Source organism: Pyxicephalus adspersus, chromosome 11 (assembly GCF_032062135.1).
Source record: "Pyxicephalus adspersus chromosome 11, UCB_Pads_2.0, whole genome shotgun sequence".
Taxonomy (NCBI): domain Eukaryota; kingdom Metazoa; phylum Chordata; class Amphibia; order Anura; family Pyxicephalidae; genus Pyxicephalus; species Pyxicephalus adspersus.
This window is the reverse complement of record NC_092868.1, coordinates 5,140,659-5,156,095: the sequence shown is the minus strand read 5'-3', so window position 1 is coordinate 5,156,095 and position 15,437 is coordinate 5,140,659. Positions and strand designations below refer to the sequence as shown.

At 40.4% G+C, this 15,437-nt stretch overlaps 1 protein-coding gene across 2 annotated transcripts; it reads right to left on the bottom strand.

Annotated features, from left to right (window-relative positions):
- Window positions 1-1,106: 1,106 nt before the first annotated feature.
- On the bottom strand, window positions 1,107-14,580 carry LOC140340610 (phospholipase A2 inhibitor and Ly6/PLAUR domain-containing protein-like). 2 transcript variants are annotated; one of them, XM_072425917.1, is made up of 5 exons: window positions 14,440-14,580; window positions 8,082-8,201; window positions 6,736-6,882; window positions 5,655-5,795; window positions 1,107-4,849 (listed from the first exon to the last, which is right to left on the bottom strand). In XM_072425917.1, exons 1-5 carry the CDS (start codon window positions 14,486-14,488, stop codon window positions 4,656-4,658), a joined length of 651 nt encoding a protein of 216 aa, XP_072282018.1. In that variant the 5' UTR covers window positions 14,489-14,580; the 3' UTR covers window positions 1,107-4,655. The 2 variants fall into 2 exon arrangements, with proteins under 2 accessions (XP_072282018.1, XP_072282017.1); XM_072425916.1 differs by lacking the exon at window positions 14,440-14,580 and adding an exon at window positions 12,370-12,515.
- Window positions 14,581-15,437: the final 857 nt, after the last annotated feature.

Here is a 15,437-nt window from a genome sequence, read left to right as displayed (position 1 = left end):
AGGTTTTCCGGACCCTGCAGATTTACAACTTAAAAGTACCTTTGACCAAAAGTCCTCCAAGACCAAAGTACTTTGGTCTTGGAGGTCAGGTGAGCGCAAAAGTATTATCCTACGGAGGTGTGATGAGGGGAATAGAAAGTGTCTGGGCCATTTCTTACAGTGACAGTTGCATTCTATTGGACTCATTTATGCCTTTTGATTTATTAATTTGCACAGTAGTTAAAATATCACAGTATTAGTGTATTACAGGTTGACAATCAAAAATCTGCCAACCTCTGGACCTGAGGAGTACCGGATTTTCGCAAACTCCACTTACCTCCACACACAGGTCAGCTTTCCTCTCGCAGCACCCGCGGACATCTGGCACAGTTCCAGGCAGCAGGGATGTCTCAACGTGTATTAAATGTAGTAAGCAAGACCTAACGGCAGTTTCTGCAGAACAGCGCCATAAAAGCATTAGTGGCCAAACAGTGTACCGCAGTCCCTATATTGAAAATGCGATCCAAAATCATGCTGGAAAACTGATTGTCAACCTGTATAACTATATAGTCAAGTGCATAAGGTGATATTTTGATTTTGTAGCCATGAAAACATTTCTGATATCCATAATGCATGATGCAAAGGGAGGAAATAGGGAGGGGGACAGAAACATTAGAGGAATACCTGGAACTTCAAAGTAAAAGTATAAAAGTATAGCAGGGAAATTTCGCTGTTGGGGTCCTACCTAAAAGTAAAAAAATAGATGAGAATAAAAAGGTGAGATAGAAGTGAATTATGAGTACTTATGAGGCCAATGAAAAAAAGAGGAACATAACTATCTACACTGTTTCACTTCTTCTTTACATTTTAGCAACCACTATGAGACTGCTATGAGACTGCTTAGTGCAGAAGTAGCAGCTAATAGCAGGAACTAATCCCTGCACCTACCCACTTTGATGCAGCTATTGTGCAAAAAATGATTCCTAACTTCCCCCAGTGGGAGAGGTTGGGACTGCAGTTAAACCCACGGCAAAATGTTGCAGCTCACCATCATGCTGAAATGAACCTTAAAGTACCCTTTACAACAAGGTGGTGAATATATTAATAGTAACCTCAAAACAGAAACATTGTTTTATATTTTTTTTATTTAGACAATTACATAGAATTTTTTGAAAAACAAAATAATAGAATATACTGTCATGATTGCAATATTGAGCCAGAGAAGAATACTGATGTTGAGTCAAGCAGAAATGGAAATAAATGAACCCTTATTATTATGCAGCCAAGTCTCCATATCATTCTAGCCTATTACAGTCTTTGCAGTGTTGTTGGTGGGGGTGTTGCGGAAGGCTAAGGGGGTAGTATGCCATTCTGTATTTTGTGTATGTCTCTTTGTAACATGCAATTAGATCTTTTGAAATTCAATATATTTTATTTAGGATTGCCATGTTGATATCCAGTATGAAGGACTCCATATTACCCAGTCAGGTTTTAGTTACTAGTAGCCGGATTTAGGAGGGATTGATCCCAGTAGGATAGTTTGAGTTCTTACTGAACCTTTTATATTGTTTCGAGCCATTTAAATATTTGTAATGGTTTGCCATTCGTTTTTTTTCCTGAACCATTAAACTGTTGTTGGTAAAAATAAAATGTTAAAAAACGAACATGAACAGTTATGAAATACTACAATGACATTACAATGACATTAAAGACTGGCAGTGAGGTTGCAGTGCAGTTAGTCCTTCCTTACACCACAGAACCATGCCCATGGTTATCCTGCCAGCTGGGGCCGCCCATTGGGAATGGGGAAAGCAATGGAAGATTCAGCACTGGTCACTCCTGTCCAATGTAAAATGTTAAAATGTTGGTTCATTAAAAACCAGCAAAGTGGTGGGGGCAGCCGAGCAAAAGCCGTTCCCTTTGCCATTCCTAACAAGCCATTAATTGACCAATTAATCATACATTTTCCAAATAGCTTTTAACTCCCTGGGTATAAACCACAATGAAATCCTGATTTCATCTAAAAGCCAAATATCGTTTTCCACATAAAACAAACCAGAACTGTATTTTTTATATAGACAATATTTGTTTGTCTTTCTCCTGCCTTTCTACTGAATAAATATTGATACTTACATTGTCGACAGTTATAATTATCATTAATATTGTATGGTGAAGGAGAAGGGTTAGAAATGTGATGCTATGGTAGAGAATCGCTATGAATTGCAAACCAACCATTATTATGTTCTAGCATTTTTTGTAGCTTCTGTCCCTCCCATATGGTCGCCATAACAAACTGCCCCCATTGGATCCCAATAAGTAGGTTGGATGCCATAGACCCCTAATAAAGATAAAGTAGCTTAAAGCTTGGATGATGATGAATATATGAATGATGATTGGATAAAATAGTGTTCATCACCATTCTTCCCTTTGCTTCCATGTCCAGAAGAACATTCCATGTGGACCAAATTTTCCCATCAAATTTCCGTGACCTGAATTTTTTAGGACACTGGTGACCATATTTTGCTAACTCTGACACAAGTCACGTCAACACATCCCCAAAAAACTTAAGAACTCCCATGATTTGCCTAGAAATTGTTGTGAAAATGTGACTGTGTCTACTTAGTGTGAAGTCCTTGAACACCTTAAACTCTAGCCCTAGCAAATGTTCTGTCTTTGACGTGAATGAATGAATGTACCGTAGATTTGAGTAACACATGAAGGCAACGAGAGGACGTCATCGGCACCAATATAAAACAATGACTGTTGTGACTTTACAATATTAAGTCTGGTGACACAACACCATGATTGCTTATGAGAAAAGGTCAACAGGCACAAGTTAGAATGACAAGACATGCAAGGTGGCACGAGGAGCCTCACGATGGTGTAAGCCAACACACACTCATGGATATCAGTATTGATCAAACCTCTGATATTGTACTAAAAAAAAACAAACTCACAGCTATACTTAACAATATGGCGACAACATACCATATGTACTAGTATCAAGTAGAGCGTTTGCTGTTTCCCTTTGCCCCCAATGAAAAAAGTTTTTTAACATTTCAAACATCACTTTAAGAAATCATGAAAATTTATGGCAAAGTATCCTAACCGGTATGAAAATGCAGTACCAATATGAGAAGGCACATGTTGATTGGAAAATAGGAAGGATATATGATCCAAGACGGAAATTGATAACAAAAGAATTCTACAAGCAATAGCTTTGGCAAAAAAGCTTAAAGTTAACGCATTGCCCTCAAATGGGATCAATTAATGGTCTGAGGTGGCAGCTTGCTAATTAGGAAAAAATCATGGTATGTCTGACAAGCATTATAAAAATGAAGGGGCCCAAAATGGTACATTGGCATACCTACTATTTTGCACATTTTTTGTGTTATATACTTTTTAGACTGTTTTGTAGACTTTTTAGGAATTTTTAAACTTGTTTTAAAATCCAGTTAGCCCAAATCCAGATCAGGCAGTATATATATATATATATATATATATATATATATATATATATATAAATATTATATATATACAAAGGTTTTCAGATCACAATCTACTTAGCCATTTAAGATTGAACATTTTGGAGATCAGTGTTTATTTTATTTTACATTTTGGTTAATAATGAATACATTTTAATCTTGAGTCATTTATTTTTTAATTAAGCTAATTTATGTAAAACATAAACTTTTTAGACTGAACTGTTAATAGAAGTAGTTAAGGAATGGAGCCATACACAAATTGATTCAATGTGCGTAGCCCCTGAGCTCCTATATGGACAATTCTCTAGAGGTCATTCTCTTGTCTGATATTGATTGGCCCGACTCTTGGGGCTGGTCTTTATTCCATAGGTGGGTGAAAGAGATCAGATCAGGGCTTTACTGAGGTCTGTAGGTAAAGCCAAACCCTATCCTAGATAGCAGATATATGAGGCCCACCTTGTTCCAGAATATTGGTAGGAGATGTTCAAAATCATTCCAGAAAGTAGGTACGTGAGGCCTAATCTCACATCAAAAAGCAGTTAAGTGTTCTCCAACTTCGTCCCCAGTAAGAGTTTGGTTTGGTCCAACCTCATCTCAGAAAGCAAATAACTGTGAGTTGGGTATACCCAAAACTAGCCCCAATGAGCAGGCAGATGTTGCCAAAGCTCACCACTTAACATGGTATGGCCCAACCTGTCCTAATAGACGGACAGGCAAGGATGAGGTCTCATGACCTCATCCTTGGAAGTACATAGACATGGTACAACTTATTTTAAAGTTTTGTGGCCTAAATTATTTCCAGAAGTAAATTGTCATGGACAGACATAGCCTTAAAAAGCTAATCAGTCTGGCCCAACCTCAACTGATGAGTTCTGACCTCAACCCAAAATTTTGAGGTGGAAAGTTGACAAATACAGTGTTTTATTAGTGCCATAACATTTTTCAAAAGATTAAGAAACATAATGTGTCAGATGACAGCCATCTATATCAATTTTCTCAAGTAACTTGTGATGAAAGCATGTCTCATGCGCAAAAGTTTGATATTTGATGCATGCACCCGGGTGCTGGATATTTAGGAACATAAAAAATAAACACCATACATCAACCAACGTTGTGCTCCCAATGTGTACACATAGAGCAATCTGTTGAAAGCAGTGGCACGCTATACTGTTGATGATCAAGCAGTAGGGTCTAGGGCATGAGTCTGTGTGCAAGCAAAGCAACTATTGCAACCAACAATACATTGGCATGTAGGCTGAGACCGTGACTCGTACAGGTGATCTCTCGGCTTAGGCTAACACCTCCGAAGCTGAAAGTCTGACTTCCGAGATCACAGATTGCTTTGGTGCCACATCCACGCATAGCCATCTTGGCATACTTCTTTCCTGCAAAGGATCAAAAAGAAATAAATACTTGAAATACTGCAGGTTTTCAAGAGTAAATGCAGCGTAAATAAGAGGAACAAATGTGCAAACTTTGCACAGTCTCTATGACTAATATCACATGATGTCACATAGGGGTCCCTGCTGAGTGCTGATGAAGTCAGATTTCCAGGTGTATAAGACAGCCAGCTGGACTCATCTACCAGGTTTACCCATCATAGTCTATCTTCCCCAGTCTTGGAGAGCTTTATTAAATCAGTCCCATAGTGTATGTAGGCAGAGAGCAGTGCTGATGATACCACATCTGCATCGCTTTTTGCATTTTTGGGTACAGCCCACCACTGGAGAAGATCAGAAGAAGAGGGGGGCCTGCATATCACATGATCGCCAAGTAGACATCAGAAAAAGTTAGTATACTGAAAAAAAATATTTATATTATTGGGGGAACCTCTAGGTGAACTGGGGCCACCCATAGGGAGCAGCCCAAAGCTAGACTGTACCATTTCCCAATTTCAATTCATTCTTTTTTGTACATTATAGGTGGCTTCTTACTGTGATATGCAAGGCCTGCAATAAATAACTAAATTCTGTGCAATCTGAGGTTTTATAATGAAGAAAATCCAGGGAAAAGAAATAAGGATTAGGGAAAGATGGTGTCAGAAATCTCAACTGTTCCACCTGCTGACATTAACTGCTACTGCTGAAGTAGGTAGACATGTTTTTTTACATTTATGTAACTAAAAACAATAATAATGACATTTAAATGTATCACTCTAGCAGGTAACACTAACTTAGGTAAAGCAAGTACCTGAATACACATCTGTCTGTAGAATACATCGGTTTTCATCTCCAGTGCAATCTATTGTCTCTTTAGTATGGCACCAGTTGGACTCGAGAGATGTGCAGCTTCGACATGTCAGTCCATTACGGCGAATCCCATCTTGAGGCACTGTAAACAACAGAGGTAAGTTTTGTCAATTATTGTATTCAGTCACTGACTCATCAAAGGCACTAATCCATGTACACACTCAAAAAAAGTTGCTGTTTACGGGCTAGAATTATGGGGTTGAAGGTAGACATATTGGTTTTTCCAATGGTTACATACATAGTATTGTTTTTTTTGTGGACTCCTGACCATCACACCTACCGCTATATGGCCAAAAAATGTGGACAACCCTCCAGAATGAGTTTGGGTTCATCACTGAAGGGTATTGTTAAAGCTACATTGTACAAAGACACTTTGAACCTTAGCTGTCCGCATTGCAATCTCTGTCCCAATGTGTCCTGTCTAAAAAGCCAGCTCCATAAAGACGTAGCTTGACTTGTCTCAGATGGAGGACTTCCTGCACAAAGTCCTGATCTCACCCCTACTGAAGATTGATCAGAATGATAACTGTGAGCCAGGCCTTTTCACCCAACATGAACACTTGACATCACAAATGCTCCTTGGTCTAGATAGTCACACAGGCACCCTCCAAAATCTTATCGAATGCCTTTTCAGAAATGTGGAACCATTTAGAGGTCAAAAAATTGGGCCAACCCGTATTATTTTTCTCATTGTCCAGAAAAGAGATGTGGTGGCCAAGTTTCCCCAACTTTTTTTCCATGTAGTATACATGAGGACAAATACAGGATTCTACAATAGAAGTGAGTGTAAAAAGCCAGCTTAATATGAAGATGTTTAAGGGCAATCCACAAAGTTGAAGGAAAGATTGAAAAGGAAAAATAATTATTTGAAATAGAAAGAAGGAGAGCTAATATTGAGAAAATAGGTAGGGAATGTACATGGGTAGATTGAAGTAATTTAAAACTTAACATTGAGATAAGGTATATCAGAACCACCAATGGAGATGGCTTTCCATTGTGTTATTTCATTGTTATCAACTTACATATAGGACTAGTTGGGGTGCAGTAATCAGAGGTACAGCAGGATGTGGCTGTTTTAAAATATCCTCCCTGGAAGACAATGCTCCCGGATGCTCCACAGTTATTTCGTCTTGCGCATGTCCTGGAGAAGGATTTGGTACTAAGTCCCTCTGTTAGATGACAAAGAACAAAGCAAGAGGTTAAATCTGAACTCCAGATGCAAACATTAACTTTGTTGAAATGTAATCTTTGTTGAAATGTAATGTAAATTGATTGGATTTGAAAACCCAGATATTAAATGTAGCACATCACTACGGGTCAGATCCTGGCTTGGATACTCCAATAGTGAGACTTCATCAAGGTTACTTTCTCCCAGATACTAATGGTACCTCAATCTGAAGATAATGGACCTTCCATCTGATGGTGGTGATCAAACACTACTTGACATACTCAGCACCATGCCATCCTTGATCTTTTAAAGGGGACATTCTATTCACCGCTATAAATGATGAGCATTCCTCCCACTAACAACCAAGATACATTTTCACAATAACCCAAAATAATTTATTTTCAGGAGTTTCTAAACCTGAACTTTTTTTAAGGATTCCTCCCCAGGTTACAAGTAGTTCCTCACCTTTAGATGATGGACCTCTCATTTGATGGTGGTGGTCAAATGCCACTTGACATACCCACCAGCATGACACCCATGTACAAAGATGGTAGGAGCTCCTCGTAATGGGTAAAGGAGGCATGGTAGGAGCCATTCATAATGGGCATGAGAGGTGTACAGAACTAAGAACTAGATTCACATTTGATGAGATCCTCTCATAATGGGCACAGCAGGAGTACAGACCCAGAAACTTTTTTCAAAGGTGGTGGGAAGCCCTTATAATGGGCACAGCAGGTATACAGAACTGGAAACTAAAGAGATGGTGGGTACTCTACATAATGGGCTCAACAGGTGTCTAAACTCAGCACAGTGATGGTAGTAGCCCCTAATAATGAGGTTTACAGAACTGCAGGTTTGAAGAACCCATCATAATGGGCACAGCCAGTGTGCAGACCCAGGAACTCAGAACTATAATGGACACAGCAGGTATATAGAACTGGCAACTCAACAAAGGGATAGCCAGTAGGCCTTAAACGGGCACAGCAGGTGTTCAGACTAGGGAACCCAGCACATGGATGGTAGGAGCCCCTCATAATGGCCAGAGTAGGTGTGCAGACCAGTTACTTAGCAGAGAAATGCTGGGACCCCCTCATAACTTCCTGACATTACCCAAACATTAAAATACCAGTTTTAGAGGGCCTGACCCCTTTCACACTGACTTCCTGAATCATAAGGACAACAAGAAGTTTTATACAATACCCATCACGGTTATTGTGCTGGTAGAGGCACACACATAATCTCTTCCACACTCTTTGTCATCTCCGCTACAAGTAAAGTCTCCTCCTTCAGATCTGCACACGGTGCAATGAATTGCATGACCTTAAAGTGAAAAAGAGAAGAGGAAGCAATAAGTTCAGTTGGTCATCCTGGAAAGTTATTTTTTTTTCAAGCCACAGCTTATTGTTTTTTAGGTTTGTACCATAAAGAGAACCTGTACTTTGCCCATGCAGCGACTGGAGAACCACCTACAGCTAATAGATGGCATCATTTTATCTTAAAAGAGTAATTAAACAGGAGCTGGAGGAGGACAATGTAATGGTCCGCCTAATCAGACTATACAATAACTATCCTGAAACTGTCCATTAACCACTTCTGGGATGGAGCTAGTTACATGAGATCAAAAAGTTTAAAGAACAACATCTTTTGTATATAGATGACTTATAGAGAAAACTTTGACTGTAATGGTAGTTATTATACTTACCTAACCTAATTCTTCATCAATGTATCATATCCAGCATTGATAGGACGATTGTGCTCCCAATCAGGTAAACACCTTTATTCCAATTCTAATATATTTATCCTGAAGAATTTTATTATACTCACATATCCCTTACAGCAGTAATACCTTTCCTGTGTTCGAACCGTAATCTCTCTACAGAGACTATTCTCCTGCTACCAACTTTAATACATGACATTCTCACTTAGAAATCGGTTTCATCCTGAATCATCGCTTTTTCTGTCAACATTCGCTCTACTGTCTTATAGCACCAGCATAGATGTAAGTTATCAGTGATCGAATTTTGATATAATCAATTATCTACAGGATTTGAACCTTTTTATAAATGTGACTTTATTAGACAACCAATTCACCAAAATACTGTCATCAACTTGCAAAATCCAAATGACTTGCTTTTAATGGATCTACTTACTGAAATTCATGTCTAAAAAGTGAGTGTTCCTATTTTCATGTGTTACCTTTGATTGTTTAAAAACGATATTCCTATTTATATGAGATATATTTGTATATATATTGCTTATCACTTCAAGTCATTAATGGCAAATGCTGTCAACTGTTTGTTAAACGTATGTATCAAGCAAATTCTCATTGCATTCTTATTGCTATCTATTCGTATTTTATAGCTTATTATTCTACTCTCCAAAATCCCCTGAGGAAGCCCGAATGGGTGAAACGCGTCGGGAGGAGGATCATGATTATATATTATATGTATTTAGCAAATTAGGTTCAGTTCTTACCTGTAATGTTTTGACTAGTATGGTAAAACTTCTAATTGTTTACATTTTCTATGGATTCTTAGTAAACTATATTATTTTATCACAGTACATTTAAAAGCCTTCTGTTCCCTCTCTTACTATGAGTCTTACTATAGATGACATATACTTTAGGCTTAAAAGATTAAAGCTTCAGTTGGGAGTCCCAAGAGCCCATAAAACATACCTGGTCTAGTGCAAAACTGCTAACATCACAAGAACTGTCAGATTAGACCAGCCTGTTCCAACCAGGGTTCCTCTCCAGGTTATTAGTGGTTCATCAAGCTGTAGATAATGGACTTCCCATCTGATGATGATGGTTAATAGGGATTAGTAAGCAAAATTTGTCATTTTGATCTCGGAGCAAATCAGGCTTTTCTCACTTACAGAATATGTAAGTGAGAACGGCCTTGTGATTCGCCACGCAGTTCGCCACGCAGTTCTCACCGAATTTAGAGTTATCTGAGTTCGCCTGCAGTCACAGCTGATTGAAGGCACCCGCGTGCCTCCTATCAGCTGTGACCACAGGTTCCCACGGTCACTGGGCTGTACTTATCAATATAAGTACATATGATATAATTAAAGACTTGTTATATAATTGACATATTATAAGTACAGCCCAGTGACTGTGGGAACTGAACTTAGATGAACTCTCAATGGAGAATCTCCATTGAGAGTTCACCTGAGTTTGCCTGTAGTCACAGCTGATTGGAGGCTCCAATCAGCTGTGACCGCAGGTTCCCACGGTCACTGGGCTGTAAGACCAGCGACCATGGCAACCTGCACCCTGGACTTTAATGGAATTCGCAACATCGGTTCACCGAAATTTTGCGGACCCATCGGAAGTTCAAGACTGTCAGAGGCATTCTCGTTCATTCCTAATGGTCAAATGCCACTTGACATCAGATGATACCTTTGATTTTTCAGAGAAGTATTCTGACCACCAATGTAAACGATTAGCCTTTTTCCTACAGACCACCAAGATATATTTTCCCAATAACCCCAAAGAATTTATTTAATTAAGAGGTAAACATGGAAATGATTTCATGTGTTCCTCTACAGTTTACTTGTGGTTCCTCAAGATGTAGCTGTAGGACCCCCCATCTGATGGTGGTGGTGTTGGGCATACGCCACTTGACATCAGATGACACCCATGATCTTTGAAGGGGGGCATTCTGACCACCACTGTAAATAAGGAGCATTCTTTCCCCTAACAACCAATATACATTTTACCAAAACCCAAAAGATTTTCTCCAGGTTACTAGTGGTGCCTCAATCTGAAGTTAATGGACGTCCCATCTGATGATGTTGGTGGTGAACAAATGTCACTTGACATACCCAGCACCATGCCATCCTTGATCTTTAAAGGGGGCCACCACTGTAAATGATAAGCATTCCTCCCACTAACAACCAGGGTACATTTCCCAATAAAAGAATTTATTTTCAATACCTGAAAATGATTTCAAGGGTTCCTCTCGAGGTTACTAGTGGTGCCCCAATCAGAAGATAATGGACCTCCCATCTAACGGTGGTGGTCAAATGCCACTTGACATACCCATCAGAATGACACCCATGATCTTTTAAATGGAGCATTCTGACCAGCACTGTAAAAGAAGGGCACTCTTCCGACTGACCACCAAGATATTTTTTCCCAAAAAACCCAGAAGAATTTTAGTAGGGGGGATCCCTAAACCTGAAAATGATTTCAAGGGTTCCTCTCCAGGTTGCTAATGGTGCCTCGATCTGAAGATAATAGTGATGGCGGTGCTGGTTGCCAAATATCACTTGACATACCTAGCAGCATTATACTCATGATCTTTTAGGGGGGTATTTTGACCACATCTATAAATGAGGGGCAGCATGATACATTTTCCCAAAAACCCAGAAGAATTTTAGTAGGGAGTTGCTAAACCTGAATTTAATTTCAGGAGTTTCTCTCCAGGTTACTAGTGCTGCTGAAAATATTGGACCCCCCATCTGATGGTGGTGGTCAAACACCACTTGACATACCCCGCATGAAACGTATGATCTTTTAAGGGGGCATTCTGACCACCATTGTAAACAAAAACAAAAAAATTCAGTCTCCCTTTAACTCCCTTTATCCCCTTAAAAATCGATTCATGTTACACAATTCATCTGGATTAAAGTATGGGAAAAGATGGAGTACATTCCTGCCTCATAAATAGGTCATGGTTGATTTGGCTTGAGATACTCTCCTAACTTTAATTAGGGCATAAATCATAAAATGGGTGTGGCTGTATGTGGAAATTTCTGCAGAGTCAGCAGAATTTGGGTAAACTGTTTCTTAAGATTCATATAGAATCTACATTTTCTACCAAAATGTTTTAGATGACTCATCATATTTTATTGCATTCCTTTATACATGACTTTGCTATGTTATCATCCCATCCAACATTACGCATCATATCGGCCCATGTTTCAATAATTCTTAATTAAATGACTGCGTCTGTCTTGTAAAAACTTGCTTCATGTGATTCAGGTTTTGTGTCTCATCTCCCTCCCTCCTCTTCTTTCCCTTCTCTTTCCCAGCAGTGCTTGGTGCAGTCTGCAGCCTGTCCCTATGCAGAGCACTTTACATCTGCAGAGGGGGAACAGCCATGAGCAGAATCCCCATCACTCAGCACAGGCTAAAAATAATACAGTTTAAAGACAGGTGATACAATGTATCTCCAAGATTAAAAAATAATCCTAATCCATAACAAGAATTAATCAAGGTTGTTTCCAATGCATGCACAATAAAAAATGCAAATAATGCAATCTGCAAAAAATAAATCAAAAAAAGTTTAAATAAATAAAAAATCATTGCAATTCTTTTCCTATAGCAATTGATTTCATGACACTTATTGCTGATGGAAGTGCAGTTAGTTATGGTTACGGAGCACCAGTGCAAGATATAAAGATGGGCCATCATATAATTTAAAGGAATCATTTTTAAAAGAGGCGATTAATAAAATCATGCCCAGGTCATAGGACTTACCTACGGCAATAAGGGTGGAGAGGATGCAGGTGAGTGTTATCAGTGTGCCCATGGTGAAGAGTGGAGCAGGGCTGGGCAGAGTGATGCAGCAAGGAGCTCACGGTGCAGTGATGTTGGGTGGAGGGAGGGTCCTGACAATGATGCAGCTTTAAAGATGCAAGATCTTCTTCAGTGTGAAACCCAAAAAAATTGCACAACCCATGTCAGACGCTTTTTTTCTCAAGCCAGACATGAATTTATTTTAATTATAGGAATACTCGTTTAAATTGCAGACCAAAAAAAATGCTCTTGCTCTTTTCTGGGGCATTTTATTTAAAAGGGGACTCCAAATCCTTACCGGATGGCATGGGTTGGCTAAACACCGTGGAAGTAAAAAATGGGAATGGTGGTCCTGCCATGGCCCATGATGGGATCGAGTAACTCCCATGTGCAGGAATTTGGTCACCCCATTTGGCCAATCAATAAGCTGAAGACTTCAAATGACTGGATGATGATGGAATCGCCATTAAGAGGCGGGAGCGGAGACAGCGCCGCCAGGATCACCATGTCAGGTGCAAATATGCTGGGAAAATTTTGGCAATCAAATCCAATTTTTTTACTTTTTTCCATGCAATTCTTCACTAACCCATTCCGGCCTACATTAACTCACTGCACATTCCTGATATCACCCAACTTTTTGCATGGCCTGGTGTACAATGGCCTGGTAGGTGTTGTTGATGCTATCCCATTGGTTTCCTGCAGGGGGAGTAGAAGGTTGAAACTGAGCCCCCCGAACATCTACCGGGCCCTGGGCTCCTGGCATGCCATGTAGAAACTCCGACTCATCGCTACAGCTCTGCAGGTACACATTCGTGATATAGTGTCTGGCAGGTGTCCCCATATGGTGACAGAGTCATGTGACATACAAGTGTTGCATGTTGCACATGTTACAGGCTGCCAGTGTCGCATTGATAGTCAGTAGCTAGATATTTTTAATCATTTTGTTATAAAGGAATTTTTCTTTTTATATATATTGAATCCTAATGCAATCATTTGTATAGTGACTGTGCTGTACTGCTCTTCTCTTTCAGTCCACCTTAAAAATATGGGACAGCAAATAAGGATCTTCATATGGAAGTTACCAGACAGAATCAGCAATTCCTGACTGCTGTGCATAATTTAAGCCTCGTGTTGACAGATGAATGATCAAGTGTACACAGCGCCATTCTGTTCAATGGAGAGAGGATGGGGGATGGAAAGCAGGTGGCACCCTCCAGGGCTCTTCTCTATAAGTGTGCACCGCATTTGTTTCTGGTCGTTTTTCATCAATCTGCCGTGACGGATTGATGAACGGCACCAGGGGGCCACTATATGCATGTCGGATTTGGCTGACTTTTATATGTACATACTGTGTATGAAGCTTTAGCCCTGCCCCCTGGTGGACGGGGCAGGAAGATCAGTCAGGGGAATCTAAAGCTTACACGCTGGAGGTGAAGTGCCAAGATGGAAAGTGACCATTGGAGTCTGGATCCTAACATGACATCAGGGAAGGTGACAGCTGAGGGCAAGTGGGCATGCCGCCAGGCACAGGGTATGGGCAACTAATTGGGCACTGGCACAGGGAAGAAGGGGATTCAGGCATCATGGGGGTACAAGGGTGGGAAGCTGAGTTCAGAGTTGGGGTAAATATGTAGAAGGGTTCACCTTAAAAAAGGGGGTGCTGGGGAGCTATGAATTTAGATTAAACAGGATGGGGGGTCACGGGAAAGGGAGGGCACACCGCTGGGGATGTCGTACCAGCTCGTGACTGTACAGTGAAAGCAGACTAACGAGCAGCAACCTGATAACCTCATCTCTGCCCTCTATTCTCTCCTCCAACCAATCGCCTCCTCGTGCTGCTTCTAGCTCTCCCAGCCTGAGCTCTGCTGTACGGGCGCTCATTCATCAGAAATGAGCTTCCATATTCTCATCACAAATCACAATGAATTCAGAAAGCATTATAGGCGGATAAGGATCGTTATTCCCAGCCATGTGACTATATATTAATCACATTGGATAATAAAGATCCTTATCCTGCCGTGCTGCACTCACCCAGAGAAATGACGGTGGACAGACAGACGAATGTCAGCAAACGTTCCATGGCCGCTCATTAGACCCGGAGATGGGAATGTTGGCAAGGCAGGGAGTAGGCGGACGGATTGAGCAAACCACAAACCCCCCCAGAGGGTGACATTGGTTTGTTGTAGCTGTTCCCGTGTCACAGCAAATGGTGACACCGAGACGCATTTATTCTCAGACCAGACTACCGCTGGGTGTCACTGCATAGATTAAAGCAGAACTCCAGACATAGAAGCTGCCAAGGATTTTCAGGCTACAGGTCTCCAGCTCCTGAGACTGGACAGTGAAAAGAAAAGTAGCCAACTGATTAGCCTATCATTATGGCACCGTTCTTTCCCCTCCTATCACCATACACTGCTTTGCATCTGATTGGTGATTTGGGTTGCTTCTCCTTTCCCCATCCCGAGCTCTGCCGTACAGTAAGTGAAACAGGCTGACTAGGTCATATGTAAGCCCTGCTTGTGATAAACATTTGATAACGTGTTCACGACTACAGATCTGTATTATTTTGTGCTTTTTAACATTTAAGTTCCAATAAAGATTCTACAACCACCCCATGGAGTAATAAGGATTTGAATGTTTTATAGACCCCATGCACCTGTCTGTTGTTGCTGCCTGCAGCATTTATGCTCCCTGGCGTGAGTTATCCCCCAAAGCCATCACAATAATGTATCTCCATTATAATGACCACCACGGGGTGTGTTTATTGATGATTCACTTATGAGATTAACCCATTTAGTAATATGTAATGGGATTCACGCAGCATTGGATTCCTCCTGTGTCTTCTATATTTAGTGGGTGAATCTTGTCCATTGGAATCTTGCTTGGTTGAATCTTGACTGCACAGATATGTTTGCCTTTGGCAGATTGTTTTGGGTGAATCCTCTTCAATATTGGAAAACCTAATGAAAAATACAACATACCCCACAACCCCAAATAAACCCACCTGCCACCCCAAACATGCAGGTTGG

Coding starts and splice junctions, on each gene's coding strand:
- LOC140340610 (XM_072425916.1), bottom strand. CDS start 12,421: ATGGGCACACTGATAACACTCACCTGCATCCTCTCCACCCTTATTGCC. Junction 6,883..8,081: donor CAGCACAATAACCGTGATGG/GTATTGTATAAA, acceptor GTCATCTAACAG/AGGGACTTAGTACCAAATCC. Junction 4,850..5,654: donor ACAGACAGATGTGTATTCAG/GTACTTGCTTTA, acceptor GATCCTTTGCAG/GAAAGAAGTATGCCAAGATG.